At 50.8% G+C, this 22536-nt stretch overlaps 2 protein-coding genes across 6 annotated transcripts in view; both read left to right on the top strand.

The window, feature by feature from the left end:
* The window catches only part of RAB11FIP5 (RAB11 family interacting protein 5), a 43113-nt gene extending 33206 nt beyond the window's left edge, over positions 1-9907 (top strand). For all 4 annotated transcript variants that reach the window (XM_055794902.1, XM_027789615.2, XM_005239539.4 and 1 more), the window contains 2 exons: positions 3974-4163; positions 5450-9907. In XM_055794902.1, coding sequence (XP_055650877.1) covers positions 3974-4163; positions 5450-5659 — 400 coding nt within the window. In that variant the 3' untranslated portion in view covers positions 5660-9907. The remainder of the gene's footprint in view (positions 1-3973; positions 4164-5449) is intronic.
* A 5004-nt stretch (positions 9908-14911) lies between these two features.
* SFXN5 (sideroflexin 5) overlaps positions 14912-22536 on the top strand; it is a 109187-nt gene continuing 101562 nt past the window's right edge. For both annotated transcript variants that reach the window (XM_055797140.1, XM_055797141.1), the window contains exon 1: positions 14912-15064. In XM_055797140.1, coding sequence (XP_055653115.1) covers positions 15008-15064 — 57 coding nt within the window. In that variant the 5' untranslated portion in view covers positions 14912-15007. The remainder of the gene's footprint in view (positions 15065-22536) is intronic.

The following is a 22536-nucleotide window of genomic DNA, read 5'->3' as shown; positions in this document are numbered from 1 at the left end:
TATAAGACTGGGGAGATGTGACTAATTGTCATGTGGGGAGAGAGGAAGACTGGAAGGGTCCTTTTCCAGGTCCCCATGGTGATGCTTCCCTGTCCTGGAATCATCTCCTGTTAGGACGGCACACAGACAAAGAAAAGATACGGTAGGAAAAAGGACAGACTTCGAACTTAGAACAGGCATTAAGGCTTAGCTAGGACAAAAGTGTCTTCCTCTGGTGAAGGAGGAGCTGGTATCTGGCGTGGATTATTGAGAGTCTGGTGTGCTGGGGTTATGTGCCCTCCTTGGGAGGGATGGAAGCTGGGTGTGGGGTCCCATGTCTTCATGGTGAGTGAGATGTCCCATGTCACTGGTGAGTGGCCAGAGGGCTCTCTGTTGGTCATCTTGTTCAAGATGGCAAGTCAAGTGGTAGACCTGTGTATCTGAGTGACACCTCCTGCCTAGTCTGGCTGAGGCACTGCCTGGTCACAATGACCACCTGTTGGGATTAGATTTGCAGGTCTTTCCTCTCTCTCCTGCGGTGAGAGATGGCTCTTGCCACAAAACTAGTGTTTCTGGGGTAAGGTGTGTTCTCAGAGCATCAGTTGCATCACTCAAGTGTATGGAGGCTCCCTTTCTGCTCTCTGGGGAAGAGTGGGATGCTGCCTTCACCACTGGGAAGGTATCTCAGGTCACATCCCCCAGTACAGGTGGGACCTAAAGGACAGACCATGACGGTGCCTTGGGGACTCTGCTGTCTCGGAGGAGCCCAGCAGTTGTGCAGCTCCTTTCCCATCAGTTGGGAACTCAGATGTGTGACTGTTGCAGGATGTCATGGTACTTGTGACATCCCCAATCCTGTTACCAACAAGTGCTGAGGTGGTATTGGTGCACATTGCTTTGTGCCTTCCTGATGTCAGGAGTGCAGCAGAATTGTTCTGTCCTGAAAACAAGGTTCCAGATTAAATCATATGCCAGTCTGTGTGATCTAAATGTAATCCTTGTGGAGCCCTTGCAGCTCAGTGAGTGGCTGCCACATCTACATACAGACCTGGGGGAAGAGCTGCTGATCCTGCGTTCGGTCATTCACTTTCTGCACGGAGGTCTGGCCCTCAGGTGCTGTGTGCTGCTGCAGGCACAGCGGCTTGCCCACGAGAGACTGGTTTTCTTGGATTTGTCCTTTGTTGTGTTGTTGCTCTGTGAGAAGCATTTTAATGGGATAGTGAAGACTTTAATTTCTGAGTTGCTGCAGGGGGATCCCCCCCCAGTTTTTTGCTGTGCTCAGCAGTGACCTCAGGAGTGTCAGTGAAAGCTGTGCTGTGACACAGCAAGGCTTGCCCAGAGAGGGGCTGGGCTATGCCACTCAGCAACCCTGAGATGTTTCATCTTGAATGTAATAAGCTTCATCGTAGACTCTCACCGTGAGCAACTAATTCTGCTCTCAAGTTCATATTCATTGACCGGCAGATGGAGGCAGGTCCAACTTCTTGGCAGATCCATCAGGACTTCAGACATGGCTATAAGGCATGAAGCAACCTCTGCTCCCCTGGAAGTAACTGGTGCCAGCCATCCTGGGGCGGGACACAGGTGGAGGAATGCCTCCTGCTTTTGGATCCTCTTGGATCTCGGACAAGTCGAGGGGGCAGAGCCCCTGTTTTGCTCAGCAGAAGCTCTGTGCACCCTACCCTCTCAGCAGGAAAGAATGGGATAACATTTTTTTAAATATAAATACCTTTTCCTGCTCTGCAGGAATTAATGTATTCCCACTGGCAATGGGGCTGAAAGCTGCCTGTGCCCAGACTTGCAGTGGGAAGTGTCCCCTGCTTTCAGAATGCATCCAAGCTATCCCACTAGCATCCCAAGGCTGTTGCTGGTCTTCATTCTGTAGAGTGGCCTTGGTAAGTTTGGTTCAGAAGAGCTCCCCTTCAGAGGTTTAAAATAGTTTGAGTGTTCATGATGGCCAGTCAGTGCCCTACAGACCTCTTGTTTAGGGGTCTCAGTCTCCTGTTTCAGCAGCCATACTTTTCTGGTCTTAGTCTTTACGCTTGCTGTGGGGATGCATGAGGCGACTGTGGCATTTGAGGCTGCTTATCTTCAGACCTGGCTGTGAGGAGCAGTCCTGGAGGCTCCCCTGGAGCTCTACTTTCCCAGACACTGTTTTGAGGAATGGTGGAAGTCCTGCTGTGGTACTAGAGCTGTCTTCCCCAGATTCTGCAGTGAGCCCCACTCATTTTGGGCTAGGAAGGGAGCTAGCAGTGGTTCAAGCAAGCAAACTCATTACTTCTGGTTTTTCAAAGGATTTGAGAATGACAGTTTTTCAGGATCTGTGTATGGCCTCTGGTCCAGTTCACCCTCACCCCATTTTACATCGTAACAGACAGACAACTGCACAACTGTTTGTAACATGGTACCATGGTGTTTCTAGTTCTGCTGGTGAAGGTTTGGTCCACGGTGGAGAGCTCTTGAGGCTGATGTGCAGAACAGCAACTTCTCCAGCCCGTGACACTGGGACTCCTATTTAGGTTCATGGGATTCCTCTCCATCCTTTCAAGCTGCCCAGGAACTGTGGGCTCTGTTCACATGCTTGGACAGCTTTGACAAAGGATGTTGATCCTTTGGCTTGTTGGAGCTGGTTTGTGGCTACCATTGCTGTTCTCTCCTAGCAAGTGGTGACAGGAGGCATCATCGTGGTTGAAGAGGACTTCTAGACATGCCCTGTGAGCATGATGGGGAGACCGCTTGGTACGTCCTGATCCCATCACCATTGACAAGGCATGAGGACACCAGCCTTGAGGACTTGAGCCACCCACCTGATACCTTGTATGATGTTGCCTTTGTCCCAGCCTCACCCATCATCTCTGTCCTGGAGCAGGGTTGGAAGCCACCTGCTCTGCTTTCAAAATGGAAATAAAATCAAGCACTTACAGCACAAGCTGGACTTGGGAGGCATCTCTCCCAGCCTGGCTAATGGCTCACACAGTGACTGTGGGTGCTGTTCCTCCTCCCACAACCTGTCCTACCAACACCCTGAGGTCCCCATTTGTAAAGAGCTCCTGCGAGCAAGATGTCCCCCTTCCCCTGCAGCACTATTTGGATGCACAGCAGTTGGGATTATCACCCTTTGTAGGGTGGCTGCTTCATCTGATGAGCACAGAGGCTTTGCAGAGCTCCTGAGTAGATTTTACGATCTTTTCATTCTGAGTATGGTGTGCAGGTCTGCTTGTTGTGTGCAGGAAGGAAGCATCAGGTCACTTCTCTTTCCATCATGCTGAAAAGCAAACGTACTTTAAGCCCAGAAACAATCTTCTGGGTGAAGAGTGAGGCAAAACTGAATGAAAATGTAATTCCCCCTACAATGACAGAGAAGGTGCATTTGGACACAATCTCCTCACCCTCCCTTTTGGCTGGTGGAGGGGGACAAATTCTGTGGTGTCTTCCAGGCAGGTGGAGTCCAGATTTTGGGCTGAGGCAGTGCAGGAACTGATGCACAGTGGTGCAGGAGCATCCCTGAAGCAGCAGTTGTGACCACAGACAGTAATCTGGGGGGTCCTGGGTAGCAAAATGCCCCTCTGTGCAGTGGATGTAGCAGCCTCCTGTTACATTGGACCTGGCTTAGATTTCCCCAGCTGTACTAATGCCAGGCAGCTGGGAGTTTTGACCCACAGCACTCCCAGTGTGGACTGACCAACACAGGCGTGGGCATGGGGATCTGTTCTGTATCTCAGCCGAACACATGTCCTGGGGCTCCTTATCTCATCTCTGGGCAGATATGGTGCTGGAGAGCGCTGTGGGCTGCCTGCGCTGTAGGATGCTCACTCTCCTTTCTGTCTACAGAGCAGGCAAGCTTTGAGCAACACAGACACAGAGAATTTAGCTGTGTGGAGCTGATTAAATTTGATAAGTGGGTCCCATCCCCATAAAAACTATAGGGAGAGCTAGCAGCATCACTCCTCAGCTTGGGAGGGTGTTAACTGTCCAGCCTTCTTGTTCTCCTTAGTCCTCACCCAGTGAAACCCATCACTGCTGCGGTGCAAGAGGTCTCCAGTGAGAAGAAGCAGCAGCACAGGTCCAGCCTGACGACTGCTCTGAGCAATGGCCTGGAGAAGCTGAAGACTGTCACCACAAGCAGTGTCCAGCCTGTGGCCCTGTCCTCTCAGCCGGAGAAAACAGACTCAAAGAAGTTAAAGGTAGGAACCTACCACTGAGGTGAGAGCTGCGTTCCCACCTGCTTGAGATGGTCTGTAGTTGGTGACAAAAGTGCAGAAAACTGCCGTTGGAGGATGTGGAACGGGTTCCTGCCACAGTGTGAGCAGAACCATGTGTATTAACGCTGACATCCTGAATCCTGGTTGCCCAGCCTCCTGCTGGCCTCCCTTCCTCCATGACCTGATCTTTGGACCTTCTTACCCCATCATTCTTCTCCTATTGCTTGCCTTGATTTGGGGTTTTTATTGTACAGTGTGTGAGTGAATGTCTGGTTATCCACAAGACGTGAAAGGTGGAGGATGTGATAGCTCCCTGATTGAAGGCCTGAAGTGTTTTTTTTCTCCTGGCAGAGGCAGAGGGAAAGTGCTTCCTGGAGCCTTGCTCAAATGCTGCTTGCCTGGCTGTATTTCAAATGCTGGCGTGTTGAGGCATGCCAAATACCTGCGTGGTATGTCTGAGGGCACGGTCTCATGAGATGCCTTCTCCTTCCCTTTGTCTACTGCCACTCTGTTTGCCTGACTTGACATGTAAAATGCTGCTGCTGGGGTTCATCTGAGTGGAAGGACAAGCATGAGCTTGGTGCCCCCAGAAAGCCCTTTGTGGTGCCGCAGGTAGTTCAGGTTGTGGGTTACAAGCATTTAAACTTTCCTGGGACAAGGTCTGTCTGGGGCCTGCTCCCCTGTGCTGCTCCAGCCTGTCTGGCAGCCCCAGCTCTGCTGGGAGACCTGACTCCCCCAGGGCTCTCGTCCTCTGGGAGCTCCTGGAGGGTTTTTTGGCTCTCAGTTCTCCTCTTCTGCCATCATCCAGGCCTGCGGCTGGAGGACTGGGGAAGGGGAAAGCCCCAGAAAAGGGGGAGTAGCTAATGGCAGGCCTCATTATGCCAGGCTAAAGGGCTCTGTTGTGCCCATGCCCTTAGCTTTTAACTGTTGGGGGAGAGAGGTTTGACACAGTCTTTGTGGAAGCTTTTGTAAGTGGTTCACTCAGCTGGTAGAAGTGCTCCGTGGTCACCTCTAGCCATAAGGAGGAGGCTGGATGTCTGGGCAGCTGCTTTGTCTCCAGTATTTTTGGGTGACTGCATGGCATGTGGGAAAGCTGCTTTGTAAAGACAGGACTTGAGAGCTGCACAATGTCTCAGGCTCATCAGGTCAGATCTGAAAAGAAGACAAACACAGAAAATGTGATTGCTTTGGTTGTTGCTGCATCTTGCAGATGCTAAAGGGAGCAGCAGTTTTGACTCACTGAATGTTCCTCTTGGTTTCTACCACAGGATCCCACCATACTGGACCAGTCAGCCAAGTATTATCACTTGACCCATGATGAACTCATCCAGCTCCTGCTGCAGAGAGAGAAGGAGCTGAGCAAGAAGGAGGAGCACATCCATGAACTAGAGAACTACATTGACCAGCTGCTGGTACGCATCATGGAACAGTCTCCCACGCTCCTCCAGATCCCGCTGGGGGAAAGCAAGACCAAGTAACCTCTCCCCAGAGACCAGCCTCACTTGCCTAGAGCACTTCTCCAATAAACACGCTGCAAACGTCCCTGCACCCCCGGCTCCTCTTACAAGAGGGCTCCAGTGGCTTCTGTTCACCGAGTTTAGCAGGAAAGGTTATCTGCTCCTTCCCAGCCCAAGTTTATCCCAGCTCTGGCTCCAGGGAGCTATAGGGTGATAGGCTGTCATCCACCCTATGGGGAGGAGCAGAGCCCTCCACCTGAGGCCAATGCCTCCTTAGGTTCCTGTCATTGTGACCAAGTGGCATCTTTTCAGGCACTCGTCCTGCCAATGCTTTAAGTGGTCCACAGACATTTGAGAACTGGAAACCAACCACCTTGCCCACGTCTTCATCCTGCTACTGCTGCTCTTCTGCCCATACGCTTCCATATCTCTTTTCTCTGAAGTGGTGTACCCTGGCTGAGGGATGGTGTTAAATTGGTTGATGACATCAGGGATGCTTAAACTGAGCAAGGCTCTACCAGCATGTTACTGTTCGCTGAGCAGGCTCAGCAGGGCAGTGAGGGGAAGGAAGGGACTACTATTGGATGCCTCTTTCCCTTCTTTCCCCGTGTTGTACCGCCAAATGAAGGGTCCCCATCTGAAGAGCTATCTCCAATTTGTGCCGGTACCTGACCATGTGGGAGATGCTACACAAAGTGACAGTGCTGGAGTTGGAGGCTGTAAAGGACTCAAGGCGACATCACTGCCTGACCGTGAGCGGTGTTGGTTCCTTTGCTGCCTGCACACAGAGTCATGATGCTGCCTCAGTTACCCAGCTCAAAACTGAACTCGCAGTATGGAAGAAGGGCCAGTGCTGGTTTGTGCACCAGTAACACTGCAGGAGATCTTCTGGCACACCACCCAACCTGTCACCGGGCTGTCTGGCACCAGTGTGCCCTGGGGGGACTCCTGTATGCATAAACCACAGCTGAATTTTCTACTCAGTATTATGCTTCCCCCTTTCCCGCATCCACAGGAGTTCCTTTCCACTGGCTGCCCACCACCACTGACTTTGTGTTGTCTTTCTCAACGCAACAGGAAGATGCCATCGGGACCGAAGCTCGTGTGCAGAGAAGGATGTCTGACTGCCTGGCCACCTCTATGCATGACATCCTGCTAGGTCAGGTGTAGAGAGCTTCACAAGCATCGTGGCCTCTACCACTTGCAATAAAGCTCACTACCGTCAGGCATCCATCAAACACCCTCTGTCAAAGCTAGCTATTCAGTAATCGCTGCAGACCCCCTTCAAGCCAGCATTAGTACCAAACACTGCTTGAATTGTATTGCATCTACATGCCAGCGTCAGATTTCTGGCAGCTTGGGCACGCCCTTAGGCATTGTAGGCCAGCTCTCTCAGGAGTTGAATGCTTCTTGCTGATGTTCAGTGACCGTCTAAAAGCCTCCAAGTTATGCAGTTTAAAAACCATAGATGGTGTTAGCCTGAGGTTGGTGAGTGATGCTCCTGGCCACTCTGCAGTACAGTGCAGCTTTTGATTTGGAGATGCTATGGAAGGGTATAGGAAGGAGGTTGCTCCCTCTCTTGTTCTGCCAGGATTTGGGCTAGAGAAGGTGCCTCTGCAGGTGGAGGGTCAGTTGGTGTGGAATTTGAGCGTCTTGACATGTAAGGCATGTTCTCTCTCCTGCACATCTCCTTGCCAAAGTTACTGGATTCTTTTAAAACCTTCATATTCTTTTCTGCTTACTTGCTTCAATGTATATATGAGTTTGAAAAATCGTGCCTTTTGCAATAGGACAGTAGCAGTTTCCTACCAAAAAAGGCTCTGAAATCCAGTTCTTAGTTCAACGCAACCCATCTTGGGCAGCTTTCTTTTCTCTTTGCCTGCTAATTTGAACTAGGTGAATTTCTTTTTAAACACAGGCAGCACAGCCTTTCCACCCTGTGCACAGGTTGCTTTTGGTTTTTAGCAGTTCTGTCAGCTCACGTCACATGGGAAGTAGAGGTATTAAGAGATGACACTTTGGGGAGAGCAGGCCAAAATGTTCCAAAATACAGCTGGATAAAGACATGCTCCAAGTCTGAGACTGGAGAAGCAGGCTGTTGGGGTAGGAGCTATGGGGAGAAAAGGAGATCTGGTGTCGCTGTCATTGACAGTGGTCCTATCTAGCCTGTAGACCATCATATAAGGAGGAGGTTTTGTTACCTGGGAAGATACTGGCCACGAGCCTTTTGTTCCCACCTGCCTTTGCCCCTAATAGGAAATAATCTGGGGTTTTGCCCTTCTCTACCTGCATCTTTACGTTCCTCTTCCCTGTGTAAGTCTCAGGTGTGGGGACTGTTTCTGGTGTAAGAAAGACATGAAGGTCTGAGAGGAAGGTGTTTCTCCCATTTTAGAAAGTACCAGAAACCTTTCTCTGCCTATATAATCAAAAGATCCCATGGCCTGAGAACTAGATTCCCTTTCTGGGTGCCTGTCTCTCATGGAGAAGCTCTCCCTGTTACCTGAAGGTGGGCAGGGAGGCGTTGCAGACAGCTAGAAAGCAGTCCGGTGTCACAAGAGTGGTGTGGCGTGGCATGAGAAGGAGGGCTGGGCAAAGGGGCAGCCGCACCGATGGGCAGGGGCACTGAGCGTTGAAGGCTTACGTCTCACAGGTGCTAATAAGGGGGAGAGCCAAAATCTCACATGAGAGCCAGGGGCCTAGGCTGGCTTTCCACTTCCTGAAAAATTTCTGCTTCCTGGGACTTGGGCCCCAGTAGCGATTGGCGTTGTAGGTGCTCCCCACACACAAGTGCCAATGTTTATAAGGATCTTGCTGTACCTCCTCCCTCTTCCATCGAGTTTCACCACCTCCCTAATTCCCTCTCTGCCTTAGTCAGCTCTGCCTTTTTTTTTTCTCCAAAGCTTGAATGTTATGCACTTGAATATGTAAAGTTAATCTCAGAGCTATGGCAGGCTGTATCTGGTGTACGGCCTTTTCAGCAATACGTGCTTCCTCCCATCACCTGCCTCCGTTGCGGTGGAGCAGCACAGTCCCCGAACTGCCTTCTGCCATGGGAGCCTGTGCCATCTCGGGGGAGGCTGGAGCAAGCGGAGCTAAAACACTCTTCTTGCCGTGACTTTATGATAGCGGAGTGTCTCCAAAGGCTGAAGCAGGGGTATGGCACGCATACCTTGGCATCACATGTGAGACAGAGGCTACGGCAAAAAAAAAAATGGTGATGACAGCAGAGGCTGCCCTGATCTTTTGTGCCTGTCCTTGAGCGTTTAGAAGTCCAGAGGTGTCTACAAATGACAACGTGTGCTTAGGAAAAGGCAACTTAAAGATGCTTCTGTCTTCGTTCTCTGTTTCTCTGCCCCACTGCCCTGCAAATGTGTGGGTTTTTTCCCCACGCACAATTTTTATTCCCTGCATAAGAGAAGCAAGCTTTGTCACACCACACAGCAGCACTAAGCTGGAGTCTGTATAATTTTTTTGTTAAAACCTCTTAAGTTACCAGGGGAAAATGGTTTTGAGGACCTAGATATTTTCTCATTGGGGAGGGGTGAGAGGAAGAAGCTGGGGAAACGTTCTCAAGTTTTTCATGTACCAAATATCCATATTTAGTGATTTATTTGCAAAAACAGGGAGGTGAGCGGCACTTTGGTCTGTGTGCAGCGTAACACTCCGAGGTCTGTTGCTCTTTGCTGAACCGGGCAAAAAAAAAAAAAGAGTTTTGATGGGCCAGCAGCAGCTTTTCACTGGTTCTGTTTTAAACATGGCCCTAACAAGGCCTCCATGTTCTTGCCTCCTGGTCTGTCTGTCTCTCCTTGCTCAAGCTGTTTCACAAGGTCTTCCGCAGGGTGCTGTTGCTCACAGCTGTGCTCTGCCTTTGTTGTCAGCCCACAGCTGGGTTTCTTGCTTTTAAAGAACTCTGGCCAAGTGATTTATTTTTGCCTTGACTGGCTCTTCTGGCCCAGAGTCACGGGCCAGGAGAACCACAGAGGTGTGTCCTTAAACTGGAACAAACCTGAAGGGATGTCATGTAGACTCAGCCTTACGACTTGTCTGTGAAGAAACCGCTGTGTGTTTTGTGTTATAAACGCGGGGTGGAAAAACATCCCAAAATGGGAGAGGTAAGCACTGGGGTTTTTGGAGTTGTTGATTTCCCCGTGCAGGAAGGGGTTCTGCGTGTTTCATGTTTTAATAGTTGCAACTAATGTTTATAAAGAGCTTGTTATTTACGTTTTAAGCACTTTAAAAAAATAATAAAAGTTGTTCAAGCTGTTCCTAGATACTTCTGCTTTATTGACAACAGCGTCTGTGCTGATAGCATTTGGACAGTGAGTGACATTTATCTGTTTATTTTCTGAAGTAGGATGACGGTGGCCAACTTCTCCAGCAGCTTTTCCAGCATTGTTAACAGTCCCCACGCTCCCACCGGCATGCGGTGGCTGCTGGGGGTGGAAGTGTTGCATCTTTGCCTTGAGTTCCTCCCTGAATATTGCTCCTGCCTCAGCTGATTTGTGCACCCAAAGGGTTTAAGCTCCTCTGAGCTTTCTTACTTGTGCTTTACTGTCGTGTTGTGTGCTGAGCAGCCGCAGGAGCCTGGCTCAGGTGGCCTGGCTGCCCTGGGGGATCAGATATGCTGGCAGCTCCCTTACTGCTCACCGTTGTTGACTTTGCCCCTGTGTAGCATTCCTGAGGATTTGTGGGAAATCAGCAGCTGAGTGGAGGAGAGCTGCAGCATGCTGGAAGAAGAAGAAAGGAGAGCCTCGTGTCACAGCTTAGACAGTGGAGAGTTCAGCCTCAGGGTGCCCAGTGAGGACACGCGGCTCCATCAGTGCCACTGCTCACAGGACAGGCAGCTCTCACCTGCTGCTGGTGGGCACAGCACTTCGTGCCTGCCCCTCCGTGCAGACCTTGCCCAGCACAGCCCTGATCCCCAGCCCAGACCTTTGCCTCCAGCTCATCTGCCCTAATCCCAGCCACCTGTTCCACCGCTCTGCTGTTTTCCTTCTCAAGGCCTGCTGCTTTCTTCATTCATGCCTTGTCCCTCAAAAAAAAATTAACTCCCCTTAAGCTTCGATAAATGACTTTGCTGCTCCAACAGAAGAGTTTCGTTAGCTCTAATCCCGGTTTATTTTTCATCCAGCTGGATGGCAGGCCGTTACTGAGCTCAGCACCTGTCAGGGGGGATCACGTTAGCCCTGAGAGCCTGGATGGGCTGGGGGGAGAATGTTTGGCATGCTGCTTCGCAGGATCGGGGTGCTGAACTGTGACCTTCTGAAAGACTATCCTAAGAAAAGCTGGCCTGAGGCAACTGGGCGAGCGTGGGCTTCCCCGGGCTGCAGAGGTGCAGGGGTGTAAGCAGAGCAGCAGCCTTGGGGAGGCTGGGGGCACTGGAGGCTGTCAGCTCAGAAAAAAGGGAGATTTTAAGACCCTAGTCCTGCTATAACAGCCATGCGTGATCAGATCTCTCTGCCTGCTTGAAGGCTTAAGCGCAGGCTTGGGAGTGATGCAAATAATTCCCATTGCTGCAAGAACTGGGTTTGCTGTTCAGAGCCTGAGTTTTCTGCCTGCCACAAGTTTTTCTTAAAATCTGGCTTTACAGATGGAAGCTAATGAGAAGTGTTCCTGTGACTTTCTCCCCAAGCCAGCAGGCAGCCCAGCCCCACATACAGCTGTCATGTGTGGGGTGGCTGTCTGAGACCCCCAAATCTCCTTCGGCGTGGGGTGTTTTACCTTGGCTGGGCACTGGGTGCCCCCCCAGCCGCTCTGGCTCTGTGACTGCCCTCAGCTGGGCCCAGGGAGATGTAACGGTCAGAGTAGGGTAATGAGAAAGAAAACCAAAACTTAAAAACATCTTCCCCCTGACCCCTCCTGGGCCCAACTCCACTCCGGAATTCTCTCCCTTCTCGCACCAGTGGTGCAGGGGGACAGGGAGTGGGGTCTGCAATCAGTCCCTCACCACTTCAGGCATGGCCCCCCAGCAGCATGGGTCCCCGGGGGACCACAGGCCCTGCCAGGAGCGGCTCCAGTGCGGGCTGCCTGTGGGTCACAGCCCACTTCGGGCACACCCTGCCCCAGCGTGGGGTCCTACCTGGGCTGTGTGTGGGGGGGTGAGCCGCTCCCCCAGGTCTCCCCTGGCCGGGCTGGGGGGCACAGCCTGCCTGGCCGAGGGCTGCCCTGCAGGCTGGGGGGCACCTCTGCTCTGGTGCCTGGAGCTGCTCTGGCTTCCTGGGTCCCTGCCCTGGGGGCTTGCGGGGCTGCTGCTCTCCCCCTGGCTCGCTCCTCTCTCCGGCTGCAGTTCCACACTTTTCCCCCCCCATCTTAAATCCGTGCCCCCCGAGCAATGCCAGCGTGGCTGTCTGGGAGCCGACTGGCATTGGCTCCCTGCGTAGGGCATCGGGGAACCTTCTGGCAGCTTCTTACAGAAACCGCCCTGCAGCCCCCCTGCTATGAAAACCCGGCCATGCAAAGCAAACCCAACATACTCGGTTTCTAGACAAGCTCACTCAACAGCTGGGGTGCTTGTTCCTCCCCCCAAACAAAATGGAAAGAAATGTCATTGTTGACTTAACAGTTGTTGATCTGGAGAAGCAACCCCCCCCTCCTTCTTCCTAAAACCGGGGAAATGCGAGTTGTCAGTCTAAATGGATCTGGTTAGACTGGTATCAGCCAAAGAATTGATATTCTTTCTGGTATTTAACCAAAAAAGTGATAGTCTTATGTCACTCCAAATGTGGTTTTAGATAAACAGATTCTCTCCCCTCTGTTGTTACAAAACATTTCGTGTGTCAACATTAGGGATTGTATCAATTATCTGGCTCTAGCTGTGATGGGAGGGAGGGGGATTTCCCTTGTGTAGAAACAGAGGGATTTGGGTTATCATCCATATTTATTGGAAAGATTTTGCTGCGTTGTGAAGTACAGGATGAAACCTTTAGAAAAGGAAGAGTTGCCTTGTAAAGCATTAGTCACAGCAAAATGATTTTATTTTGCCTCTCATGTAGGGCTCCCAAGTGGTGTTAGACCCTGCCTAGGAGAAACCAAACCCTGCCCTGGTGGCACAGCTGGGCTAGCTGGCAGCAAGCAGTCCCTAGCCTGCACTGCAGCCACTTTAAAGCAAAGCAAAGCAAACCATTACCAGTACAAGGACCAGTGGGTATTCTCTGGCACGCAGGATTTGTTGTTGGACCAGATCTTTGCTCATCATCTATGTGTTCCTGAGGAGAGTTGCGTTTTCATGCTTGCACACAAGAAGGCAGGGAGAAGGCAAACAGCAGAGGCAATGCTGGGTGCCAGCAGCCTGTAACCCTGAGGGAGCAGGCTGGTGCAGCACAGGAAGGAACTTGATTTTTAAGGAACAAGAAATGAGAAAATGACACTTCTTTGTTCTGGTGGAAGCTCCTGCCTCGTAGCAGGGCAAGGGGTAGGTATGTGCACCTTGGTGTGCAGTCTCAGGGTGTGTGTTACAGTGTCTGCCCCCACGGTGGATTAAAGCCCTGGTAAAACATGGTTCACCTCTTCCCACGTAACCCAAGTGACACCACAGGACTCCCGGCCTCAAGAAAACATGGCCAAGGGGCAGGGGCTGTGAGGCAGCGGGCGGCCTGAGACCAGGCAGCAAGGCAGCACCAGGCTCGGGGCATGGCACAAGCTCCCTGCCCTGGCAGCAGCTGGTGGAGCTTCTCACTCACCGAGCAGCCAGCTGTGATGGGGTAAGTGCTTTGGTCACAACCAGAGTTATTGTACTTGTGGCAGGCTCTGCACCGGGCCCCTCTGCTGCCCCTTTTCTACCTGAAGGTGCAGAAGATTGAGATTCGGTGAAGGGGATCAGTGGTGAATTAGCCTAAAAACGGAAACTGGTTTTGCAGATGGAAAGAGAGCGGGGGAAAAAAATCAGCACCATATCCATAAAGCATCCCCACAGCAAAATGTTATGATGTTTTCCCCCTATAGCAAAAAATAAGGGTTTTTTTTATTCAGTTATATTGTTTAATTCCTTCTTAGACAGAAAATCTGTTTCTGACCTGCTCTATAATGTTGGCTTTACTTCTGCTGCGCCAAGCCTTCCTTTTATACCCTGACAGCCCTTCCTGCTTCATCTGCATCTCTAGTCTATTTGCTGGCCCTTTGCTCTTCCTTGGAGAATTGATCCTAATCCTCCAAACAATTTCACCAGCATTTGAAAGGCCAGACACTTCTTACTCCACTGATCTAGAGAACAGGATTCTGGAGATCGCTTTGTATGCACCCCTTCTGCCCCCAGCCCCACACAACCTTGCCTTGATCTCCACAAATTGTAACACTGAGGAAGCAGACAAGTAAGTCTGCATCAAAGTAAACTTATTGCCAGGTTTCCTATTCTTTATTTTTAATCATGTATTTTAAAGGTCAATAGCAATTGTTAGGCTCCCATCATTGTAAGAATATGTATTTCTGCAAGGAAATTATGAAATTTGAGGGTTTTTTCAGAAGCTTTGGGGCTTTTACCTTTCTACGTGTTATTATTTGCTGAAACAATTTCAGAATTAAGGCAAACATCTGCTTTCCATGTCATGTTCCCGCACATCCTCTGTCACCACATGTATTCTGTCGTGCAGGTTTCATTTGCATACAAAAAAGGAAGAACATTTTGGAGGGAGTTCCTTGTAGTCAGAAACGTGTGCCCCGAGGTGTATGTGCTTCTACGGCAGGAAAAACGGAGCTCTGTCATCTGGGCATTGCCAGTTGCCTCAGACATCTCTGTTAGTTGCTAAATTCATCTGTTATGTCACAAAAAGGAGAACAGCAAAGGAGCAGCAGGAACTGAGGCAGGGGAAGACTCACATATGCTGTGTGTGGTCCTCGCAGAGCCCTGACGCCTTGTGGGATTACACTGTAAGGGAGCAGTACGGATGCCCTGCTGTACTCAAACCCTTTGGCCGCTCCCTCGGGGCCTCACGCTACCCTCAAGCAGCGGCAGCCTGGACAGAGGGCGCCACCGCTGGCGCAGAGTGGAAGCACGTCGCACAACCCTCCCGCCCTGAGGAAAGCCCCCTCTCCCCCGCTGCCCTCACCCACCTCTGGGGATTCTCCTCAGTGGGCTCGCCTCAGCTTCCCGCCAAACCCCACTTCCCGTCGTGCCCCTGGCCGCGCCCCGCTGCGGACTCCATTTCCCATGACGCCCCGCGCCACTGCTCGCTCCCCATTGGCTGGCGGGGGGGCCTCGATCCCGCCGCTCGGACTCCGCCTCCCGTGAGGCGCCGGGCGCCGGCGGACTGCACGTCCCGGCATGCCCCGCGGGAGCTGCGGTGGGCCGCGGCCAATGAGGGCGGTGGCGCCGCAAGGGGCGGGCCCGGCGCCGGGGGAGGCTGTTTAAAGTGGCGCCTGCGGCGCGCGAAGGGAATGGCGGAGCCGGCGGACTATCCCCCGTTCCAGCTGGGGAAGCCCCGCTTCGAGCAGGTACCGCCGGTGGAGGGAGGGGGACGGGACGGGACAGGGAGCGGCGGCGGGAGCTGCCCCCCCTCCGCCTCCCCGCCGCGGATGGCATCGTGTGCCCCCCTGCCCTCCCCCCCTTTTCGCCGCCGTGAGGCGAGACCCCCTGCTCCTCTGCCCCCGCCCTCCCCCGGGACGGCGCGCTGATTGGTGCGCAGCCCCCCTGCGGTTGGGCGGCACAGCTGTCACTCAGAGCCACCGCCCTCCGCCTCGCGGCGGCGCCCGCGGCGGGCGGTGATTGGCGCGTCCCGCCGTGCCCCTGTGGCTCGGGGCGGGGTGTGTGTGTGGGGTGTGAAGGGCCGGGACGGCGGGTTCGAGCCGCTCCTTGGGCAGTAGGGCTGGGTCGGGGTCCCGGTGCCAGCGCTCGGCGCGGCCTCGTCCTTCCCTTCTCCCCGGTGGGATGGTGCGAGGGCTGGGCCCTGCCCCGGGGTGGCGGCGAGCCTGAGGTCGCGGGGATGTGAGGAGCTGCCCCGGGAGGGAGCAGGGCCTGCAGGGCAGGGCGGGGGGTGGTGGGGGGGACCGGTGGGTGTAGGGGCAAGGGCTGCACCCGAGTGGGCGCTTTGGCCCCCTCACAACCGGCTGGCCATGCTGCGGGTTCACGTGGCCGCCTCCGCGGTGTTGAGGCGGTGGTTAGGCAGGGGCTGACGCAAAGTGGAGTCGTGTGGGGTGTCTGAGGTGGCTGCTGAGGAAGCGTGGCTCGCAATGACCGGTGAGGTGAGGAAGCGGCAGCCGTGCTGCCGGGCCTGGTACCTACTGATGACGGAATGGTGAGGAAGGGCTGTGGTCCACAGCAGCTGTCCCCCAGTGAGGAGAGCAGGTGCAGGGCTCCAAGCAGCTCATCCCCGCTGCTGCTTTCCACAGCCTCCCTTTGCAAGTGCTCACAGGGTCTCTGTCATTGCACAGCTGATATGGACTGCTCTTGGTTCTCGTGGAGCTGTGTCAGGCTGACAAAAAGTTTGTAAAACCTCCTTCAGTTGCTTTTCAGCAGGGCAGGACTCCTCTGGAGAAGAATAAGCCATTGCAATTGCCAAATCAGGAATGAGTAGCAAAGTCTGCTCATTAATAGGTGTGTGTCCCCCCTTGCTACTGGGGCAATCTCCAAGGAGACTCTTTTCCCACCATTCGTGCAAAATCTGTACGGGACTGCTGTTTGCCAACCATCTGACTTGCTAATTGCAGCTTGCAGAGCTTGGCTTGACCAAAGCCATGCATTTGGGTTGCTGAGAAGTCCAGTTGTTGATTTTTCCCTGGGGGGGGCAGCTCTCAGGTGGTGGATCTATGTGCCTTTCCCCCCACTGCCTTATCCCTGTATGGGAGGTCATGGGGGAACCTCCCTGGAGTGACAGTTTCCTCGCAGCAAGGAAGGGGTGACTTCCCGGTGCTGGGAGCCTGCTCAGCTGCGTTAGCTGAAGGATGCTCAGGCTGGGGAGATGGAGCTTTTTAATAAGGAGAGGAGGAGGAGGAGACGCTACTCCCTTCTAGACACCACAGATGATTCGAGGCACACTTGGCAGCGAGTCAGGCACAGAATCGGTGCGTTCTGTTCATTAAGGAGCGACTGTCACTTGTAGCAACATTTAGAAAATGTTTCGAGGGGTATGGCAGGATGTTAATGATTGCGTGTGCGTTTGAGCGGAGACATCCTCTCTCCTCGCTGCCACTCCTGGGAGATGAGCCGACTGCACTTGCACTGTGGCCTGGATCTTGGGTGAGGGTTGCCCGTTGGTGAAAGCACACTTGTGACTGGATGCTTTCAGGGGTGCTTTGCCAGAGGGCCACACTGAGCATCAGAAATCATTCCTCTTATCTTCTATAGTGTTGTTTTTCCTTTCCCATAAAATTTTCTGCAAAGCAGCGTGGCGGTCTAGTGGCAGCTGTAGGATGGGTCACAGTGCTGGTGTCCTGCTAGCTCTTGCCCTGCACTCCCCTGTTTTCTCCTGGTCCATCTTCCCACACACGAAGTGCAGCTGGATGGCCCAGTCTGGGATCTGGCAGCATCATGGGGTTACAGAGCAAGAGAGGCTCGAGTGCTGCCAGGGCTTAGGGCACCCAGTTGGAACGTGCAGTCGGCTCTGCTGGGGTTGGGACACAGCAGCCTGCCCCATGTGGGTGCAGCCACATGCTTGCTCCCATCATGTGAGCTGGCAGGGCCAAGGTCCTTCATCTCTGGATCAGACAATTACAGTTATTTCCCCCATCTTGACCTTGGCATTTGCTACCAGACTTTGTTTCCCAGTGCTGGGGAAGAACACCTGTGTGAGCCTGAGGGATTGGCAGACCTTAAACGCCACGATTCATTTCTATCAGCTGTTCAGTGGCTTTCCCCCACAGCTCTTTGCCTTTCCCCTTCTTTCAGTGGCCTGTTGTGGGGTTTTATAAGATCTAGACTTTAACGGTCCAGCTGACAAAGGGTGACTTAGTTGTTTTGGAAAGGATTAGTGTCACTTTGGGTGGTTGTTTAAATTCTAGACATAGCCCTCTGTGATGACAGCATTTACTTTTCCTCTGAAATGCTGGCTGGGAGCAGGTCTGGGGCTATTTAAGGGGAGATTTGACTAAAACTGGGGCTGGGATTGATGCAGGGAGCTGTGCTAAGCATCTTTGTCCCTACAGGGAGAAACAAGGAAAAGTTGTGTGTTAGGAACAAAAACCTTGGAGAGCAAACTCAGCTGCCTGGGGATTTGGTTCAGAGACATGGTGGTTTCCTTCCCCTGCTGTGACCCAGAGCTCCCAGAAAGCAGCTGAGCAGAATTTAGGACAGCAGACAGGAGATGTCCGTCCCCAGCACCACCTCTGGCCATTATTAAATTTCCCTTTTGCCCTCTCTTGTTTTGCAGTTCACTTGTATTTCTTCATCTTTGGGCAAATGATGTTCTGTCGAGTCACCTTTTTTTTTTTTTTTTCTTTGCTGGGAAGAGCCTCTGTCTCCCAATGGAAGCAGGCTATTTTTAGGTAAAAGAAAAAATGAGGACGTTAGGCTTGAGAATGTGTGATAAGGACTTAATTTTCTGATGAGTAGTTCTAATTTATTAGGCATACTCCTTTCTTTTTTCCTTTTTTTCTTTTTTTTTTTTTTCCTTTGCCCCCACCCCCTGCCCCCAAGGATTTACTAAGAGCTCCCTCATTTAGAGCCAGAGCTCTAAATGTTTCCAGTGCTCTGGGCTCTTTGCTTGTAGCCCAGACATTTACCCTGGGCAAAATAAATGCGGGTTTTTTTCTATCAGAAAGCTGAGAAAACCTTTCCAGCAAAAGCCCATATGAAGTCTGGGTGCGGTTGTGTGTTAATCGGAGGTGTTAACTGCTGGAGAAAGTGCTGGTTAAACTCTGGTGTTTTTGTTGGGGTCAGTCCACTAAAAAGTAGTATGAGGTTGTCTTGGCTAGTGCTGGAGGACTGACTGCATGCACAGGGAAAACTGAACAAGGAGTGCGCTGACTTCCTTCCCAGCTGAAGTCAAGGGTGATCGTCTCAACAAGCAGGGCAAGAGAGACAGGGAACTGCTGGAGAGAGTCCAGCCGAAGCTTCAAAGTTGATGAGGGGACTGGAGCGTTTCCCTACGAGGAAAGGCTGAGAGAGCTAGACCCACTTAGCCTGGAGAAGACAGGACTGAGAGGGGATCTTATCCATGTCTGCAAATGCCTTAAGGGCCAGCGTCAGGACGGGGCCAGGCTCTTCCCAGTGGTGCCCAGTGACAGGACAAGGGGCAACGGGGCACAAACTGCGACACAGGCAGTTCCATCTGAATGTGAGGGAGAACTTCTTTACCCTGAGGGTGGCAGAGCCCTGGCACAGGCTGCCCAGAGAGGCTGTGGGGTCTCCTTCCCTGGAGACATTCAAACCCGCCTGGATGTGACTGTGCAACCTGCTTTAGCAGGAGGTTGGACTAGGTGATCTCCAGAGCTCCCTTCTAACCCTGACCATTCAGTGACTCATGAGCATGCCTTGTTCTCTCTGCTAAGTAGGAAATAAGAAGTCACAGATCTTAGATCCTTCAGGGGAAGGAGAGGGAAATAAAAGGGAATAAACCCAAAGCAGAACTGTAAACTTTTTTTTTTATCCCTTGAACAGCTCAGCATGTATGTATTGTCATGGAGTACATGATGTGCTTAGGACGTTTTATTCTGTTGGCCAAACATACAATTTCTGTGACTGATATTAACAGCATTATTAAAGATGTGCTGTTGTCAGAGCTTGACCTTGCAGATATTTTAAATGTTGGTGCTCAACACATGTTAATCTCAGAAATGCTTATAAGGACATTAGTGCTAAAATATTTTTTCTTGCTGTTCATATACTTTAATCTGGTAAGTTTAAAGCATAACCAGCATTTATTACCCTCCTTAGCAAAACCATATGCTTCCTATGTCCAAGATAACCCTTGCAATAACACACAGATAAAGAAGCTGTTGATTAGATATGCCTCTCAGGAGCTTAATGGCTTGCTGCTAGCATACTGCGATTGCCGAAAGCCCTGGTACAAGCAGCGGGAGGAACCAGAGCTGTACTGTAATGTTAACACAGACATTTCTCCTCGTGCTACTCGGTGTAATGTTGTTTTCCGCTTTAAAAGAGTGAATGAAACTCCTCTCTCCTAAAGGGTCATCATTATGGAGAAGGGATTTTCTTAAAAGGCTGTGGAAGGATGGTTAAGGTTGGTTCATAACTGCTTTAACTCCTGTGTCTGTGCAGGTCCAGCCTAGCGTGTACACGCTGCTTGAGATGAGGTTGGCATATGCTAAATGGTGTTTGCTGTCGCCAAACCCGGCTTTCTCAGCCCTGAAGACAGGCTGACCCTGTTTATCCTATGCAATCTATTGGGTCCCGCAAACACATGCTTAAACATCAAACCCAAAGGTGTCTGTATTTCCCCTTCTTCTCTGCAATTCATCTTTATCTGTTAACTTCACAGAACCTGCCAAAAAAGCCATCCGTTGGCTTTTTTACATCTCTATCAGCCAGGATTGGATTTTAAACAGGGAGTTTGTTTGCATCTTGTGCTGCAAGATGTAAACCCCTACTACTCAATGTAACACCTATTGAAAGGTCTCTGTGCTGCATCTTGGCTGTGCTCACATTCATGAGCAGACCTGTTGCTGCAGGTGGTTGAAATTACTGAGATGCAGGAGCTACTCCCATATTGACTCTTGGCCCTTTAATATTGTAAAGTCAAATTGAGAGCATCAAAGGACTGAGAGTCTGCAGCTTTAGCCTAAACTTGGAATGGGCTGGACAGCAAGTGTGCTGCTGTCTGGCTGTACCTTGCCAGAGTCCCATTGCTCAATGGCTTGAATTTTCTTAATTTTGTTTGGTTTAGCTTAAATCTCTTCGTAATTAATTTAAAGCTGATGTAAGCCTGATTTTTTAGCTCGAAAACACCCCCAAGTCTGCATGCCTTTTACTCTGGCTTAATTAAATCCTTTTTAAAATCACACTGTAATTAAATTGGGGAAGTGCATATCTCCTGTTCTTGCCAGGGCTACTCGGCATACACTTTTGAGGAATACTTGCCCTCTTTAAGGTGATAAACAAGCGCTTGCTAATGGTCACTTACCCATCTCTCAGTACCCTTCTTAAAATTTCTTGAGCCTGCAAGGAGTAGTTTCCTTCTAGTTCTTATCTCGGAGGCAGCTGGATCTTGTGTGGCCTGTGGCACAGCCACTTTAATGAGCTGGAACTGTAATGTACTCCTGTGCTTGCTATGAACTGCTGTGCCATGTAAGGGAATTAATATTCCCAGCCACTTTGCAGAACTTCATCTTGCTTGCAGGCTGGTGAGAAGTGGTCCCAAAATAGCCGCGATTAATCACAGGAAATTTGTGTTATTCAGTTTTCTTCCAGATAACTGTTTACTACAACAGATGTTACAGGAATAAAATGGCAAAAAAGGTGGTAGATGGATATTTAGGAGCTGAAGGTCAAACTTCTGGATGTCTTGCAAGATCCATTCCTTGCATGACAGCCAGAGCTGGAAATAATCCTGTTAAAAAGGAACTATCCTGAATTCTCACTTAAGTGTGGGTTTGGTTGACTGCAGTGTGTCGTAGGGCTGCCGCTGTGCTGGTGCACTGGACAGTTCCTGTGTCCCAGGGCTTGATCCTCTCATCCCATTTGCTTGTCGTAATAACTGTTGGTTTGCTGGATGGAGGCTGAGTTGGTGTGTCCAGTTCAAACCTTGGAGTGAGTTGAAAATACCTTGCTTTCCCCTTATTAGATGATAATGGGCATGGAATGATGGAGGAAGGATAGAGGAGAAAGGGTCAGGAGGAGTTTCGGGAAAAGAAAGGAGTTTATGTACAGCAAAAGGCAACATCCTGGAACAGCAAATAGCACTGTTTTAGCACTGAAGGGGCATTTAAAAGGCAAATAAAATAAAATTCTCTTTTCTTAGAAATTGTAATAATGAATGAGCATGTGTTTGTCAGAGCCTGGGACAAGGCAGTAGGTGGCCAGAGGAGGGCTGAGCAGTGCCTTGGCCACCTAAGTCACAGGAATAACAGGATGATCCATAATGAGGACCTGCAGAAAGTGTTCCTTAAATATAAGGATTTACAATATGGACTGTGGGCAAGTACTTGCCACAGTGCCTGGCCTTTCCCTGCTTGTCCTGCACCCCAGGAGTTTGTTTTGGCACCATTTTGCTGAGATAATTCTGTTACGTGCAAGAGCACCAGCTGCTTCATGTATCCTAAAGCCCTCTAACAGAGCTTGAAAAGGAACATTCCTAACCCAGGGACCTAAACGCTTGTTAGCAATGGCAGATCTTCAAGCAGTTACAGAAGAAAGGTAAAAAGCCTAGAAACTGCAATACTGCACTTCACCTGAGGTCAGCCTCTTGTTTGCCTGAGGCTGAGGCTTTCAGTGAGGTCTCTCTTTGCTGCAGAAGCCCCATGATGTGTGGGCTATGATGTGGCAGTGTTTGGTCTGATATAGATTAAAAAATTTTGAATAGCTTTTTTTGATGAGAAAGGAATAAGAAAAATGTCTCTAACATGTTTCTAAATTTGTTTCTTCGGACTGTTTTCAATTAGCTTCTTCACAGGGTCTTTGCCATTCCTCTTAGCAGAGTCTGTAAGAAAACAGGTCAGTGCCTGCTTGATCACTTTGGTGCTTTGGAGTGCTCAAAGACAGCCAGCAATGTGCAATGGATTCATCTGGCAGTGGAAAATAATTTGGGAGTTGAATGTATTTTAACTGGAAATATATATATTTTTTTAAAAAAAGTTATTTACTTATTTTTCATCACTTTTTATTCGTAGTTAAACATGATACTCCCATCACACAAAGCACTGAAGTGTTCAGTGAAGCCCGAGTGCACGTGAGGAGTATAAAATGTCAGTGTGTAAATGAAAGTAAAGATGTTGAGGGTGTCTGGGTTGAGTCCTCATAGTCCCACTGTGGGAACTGATTTTTTTAGTTTGTTAGAGCCAAAGAAGGCCTTCTT

The sequence above is a fragment of the Falco peregrinus genome, chromosome 2, assembly GCF_023634155.1.
Source record: "Falco peregrinus isolate bFalPer1 chromosome 2, bFalPer1.pri, whole genome shotgun sequence".
In the NCBI taxonomy this organism is placed as follows: Eukaryota; Metazoa; Chordata; class Aves; order Falconiformes; family Falconidae; genus Falco; species Falco peregrinus.
This window is presented reverse-complemented; position numbering and strand designations above follow the sequence as displayed.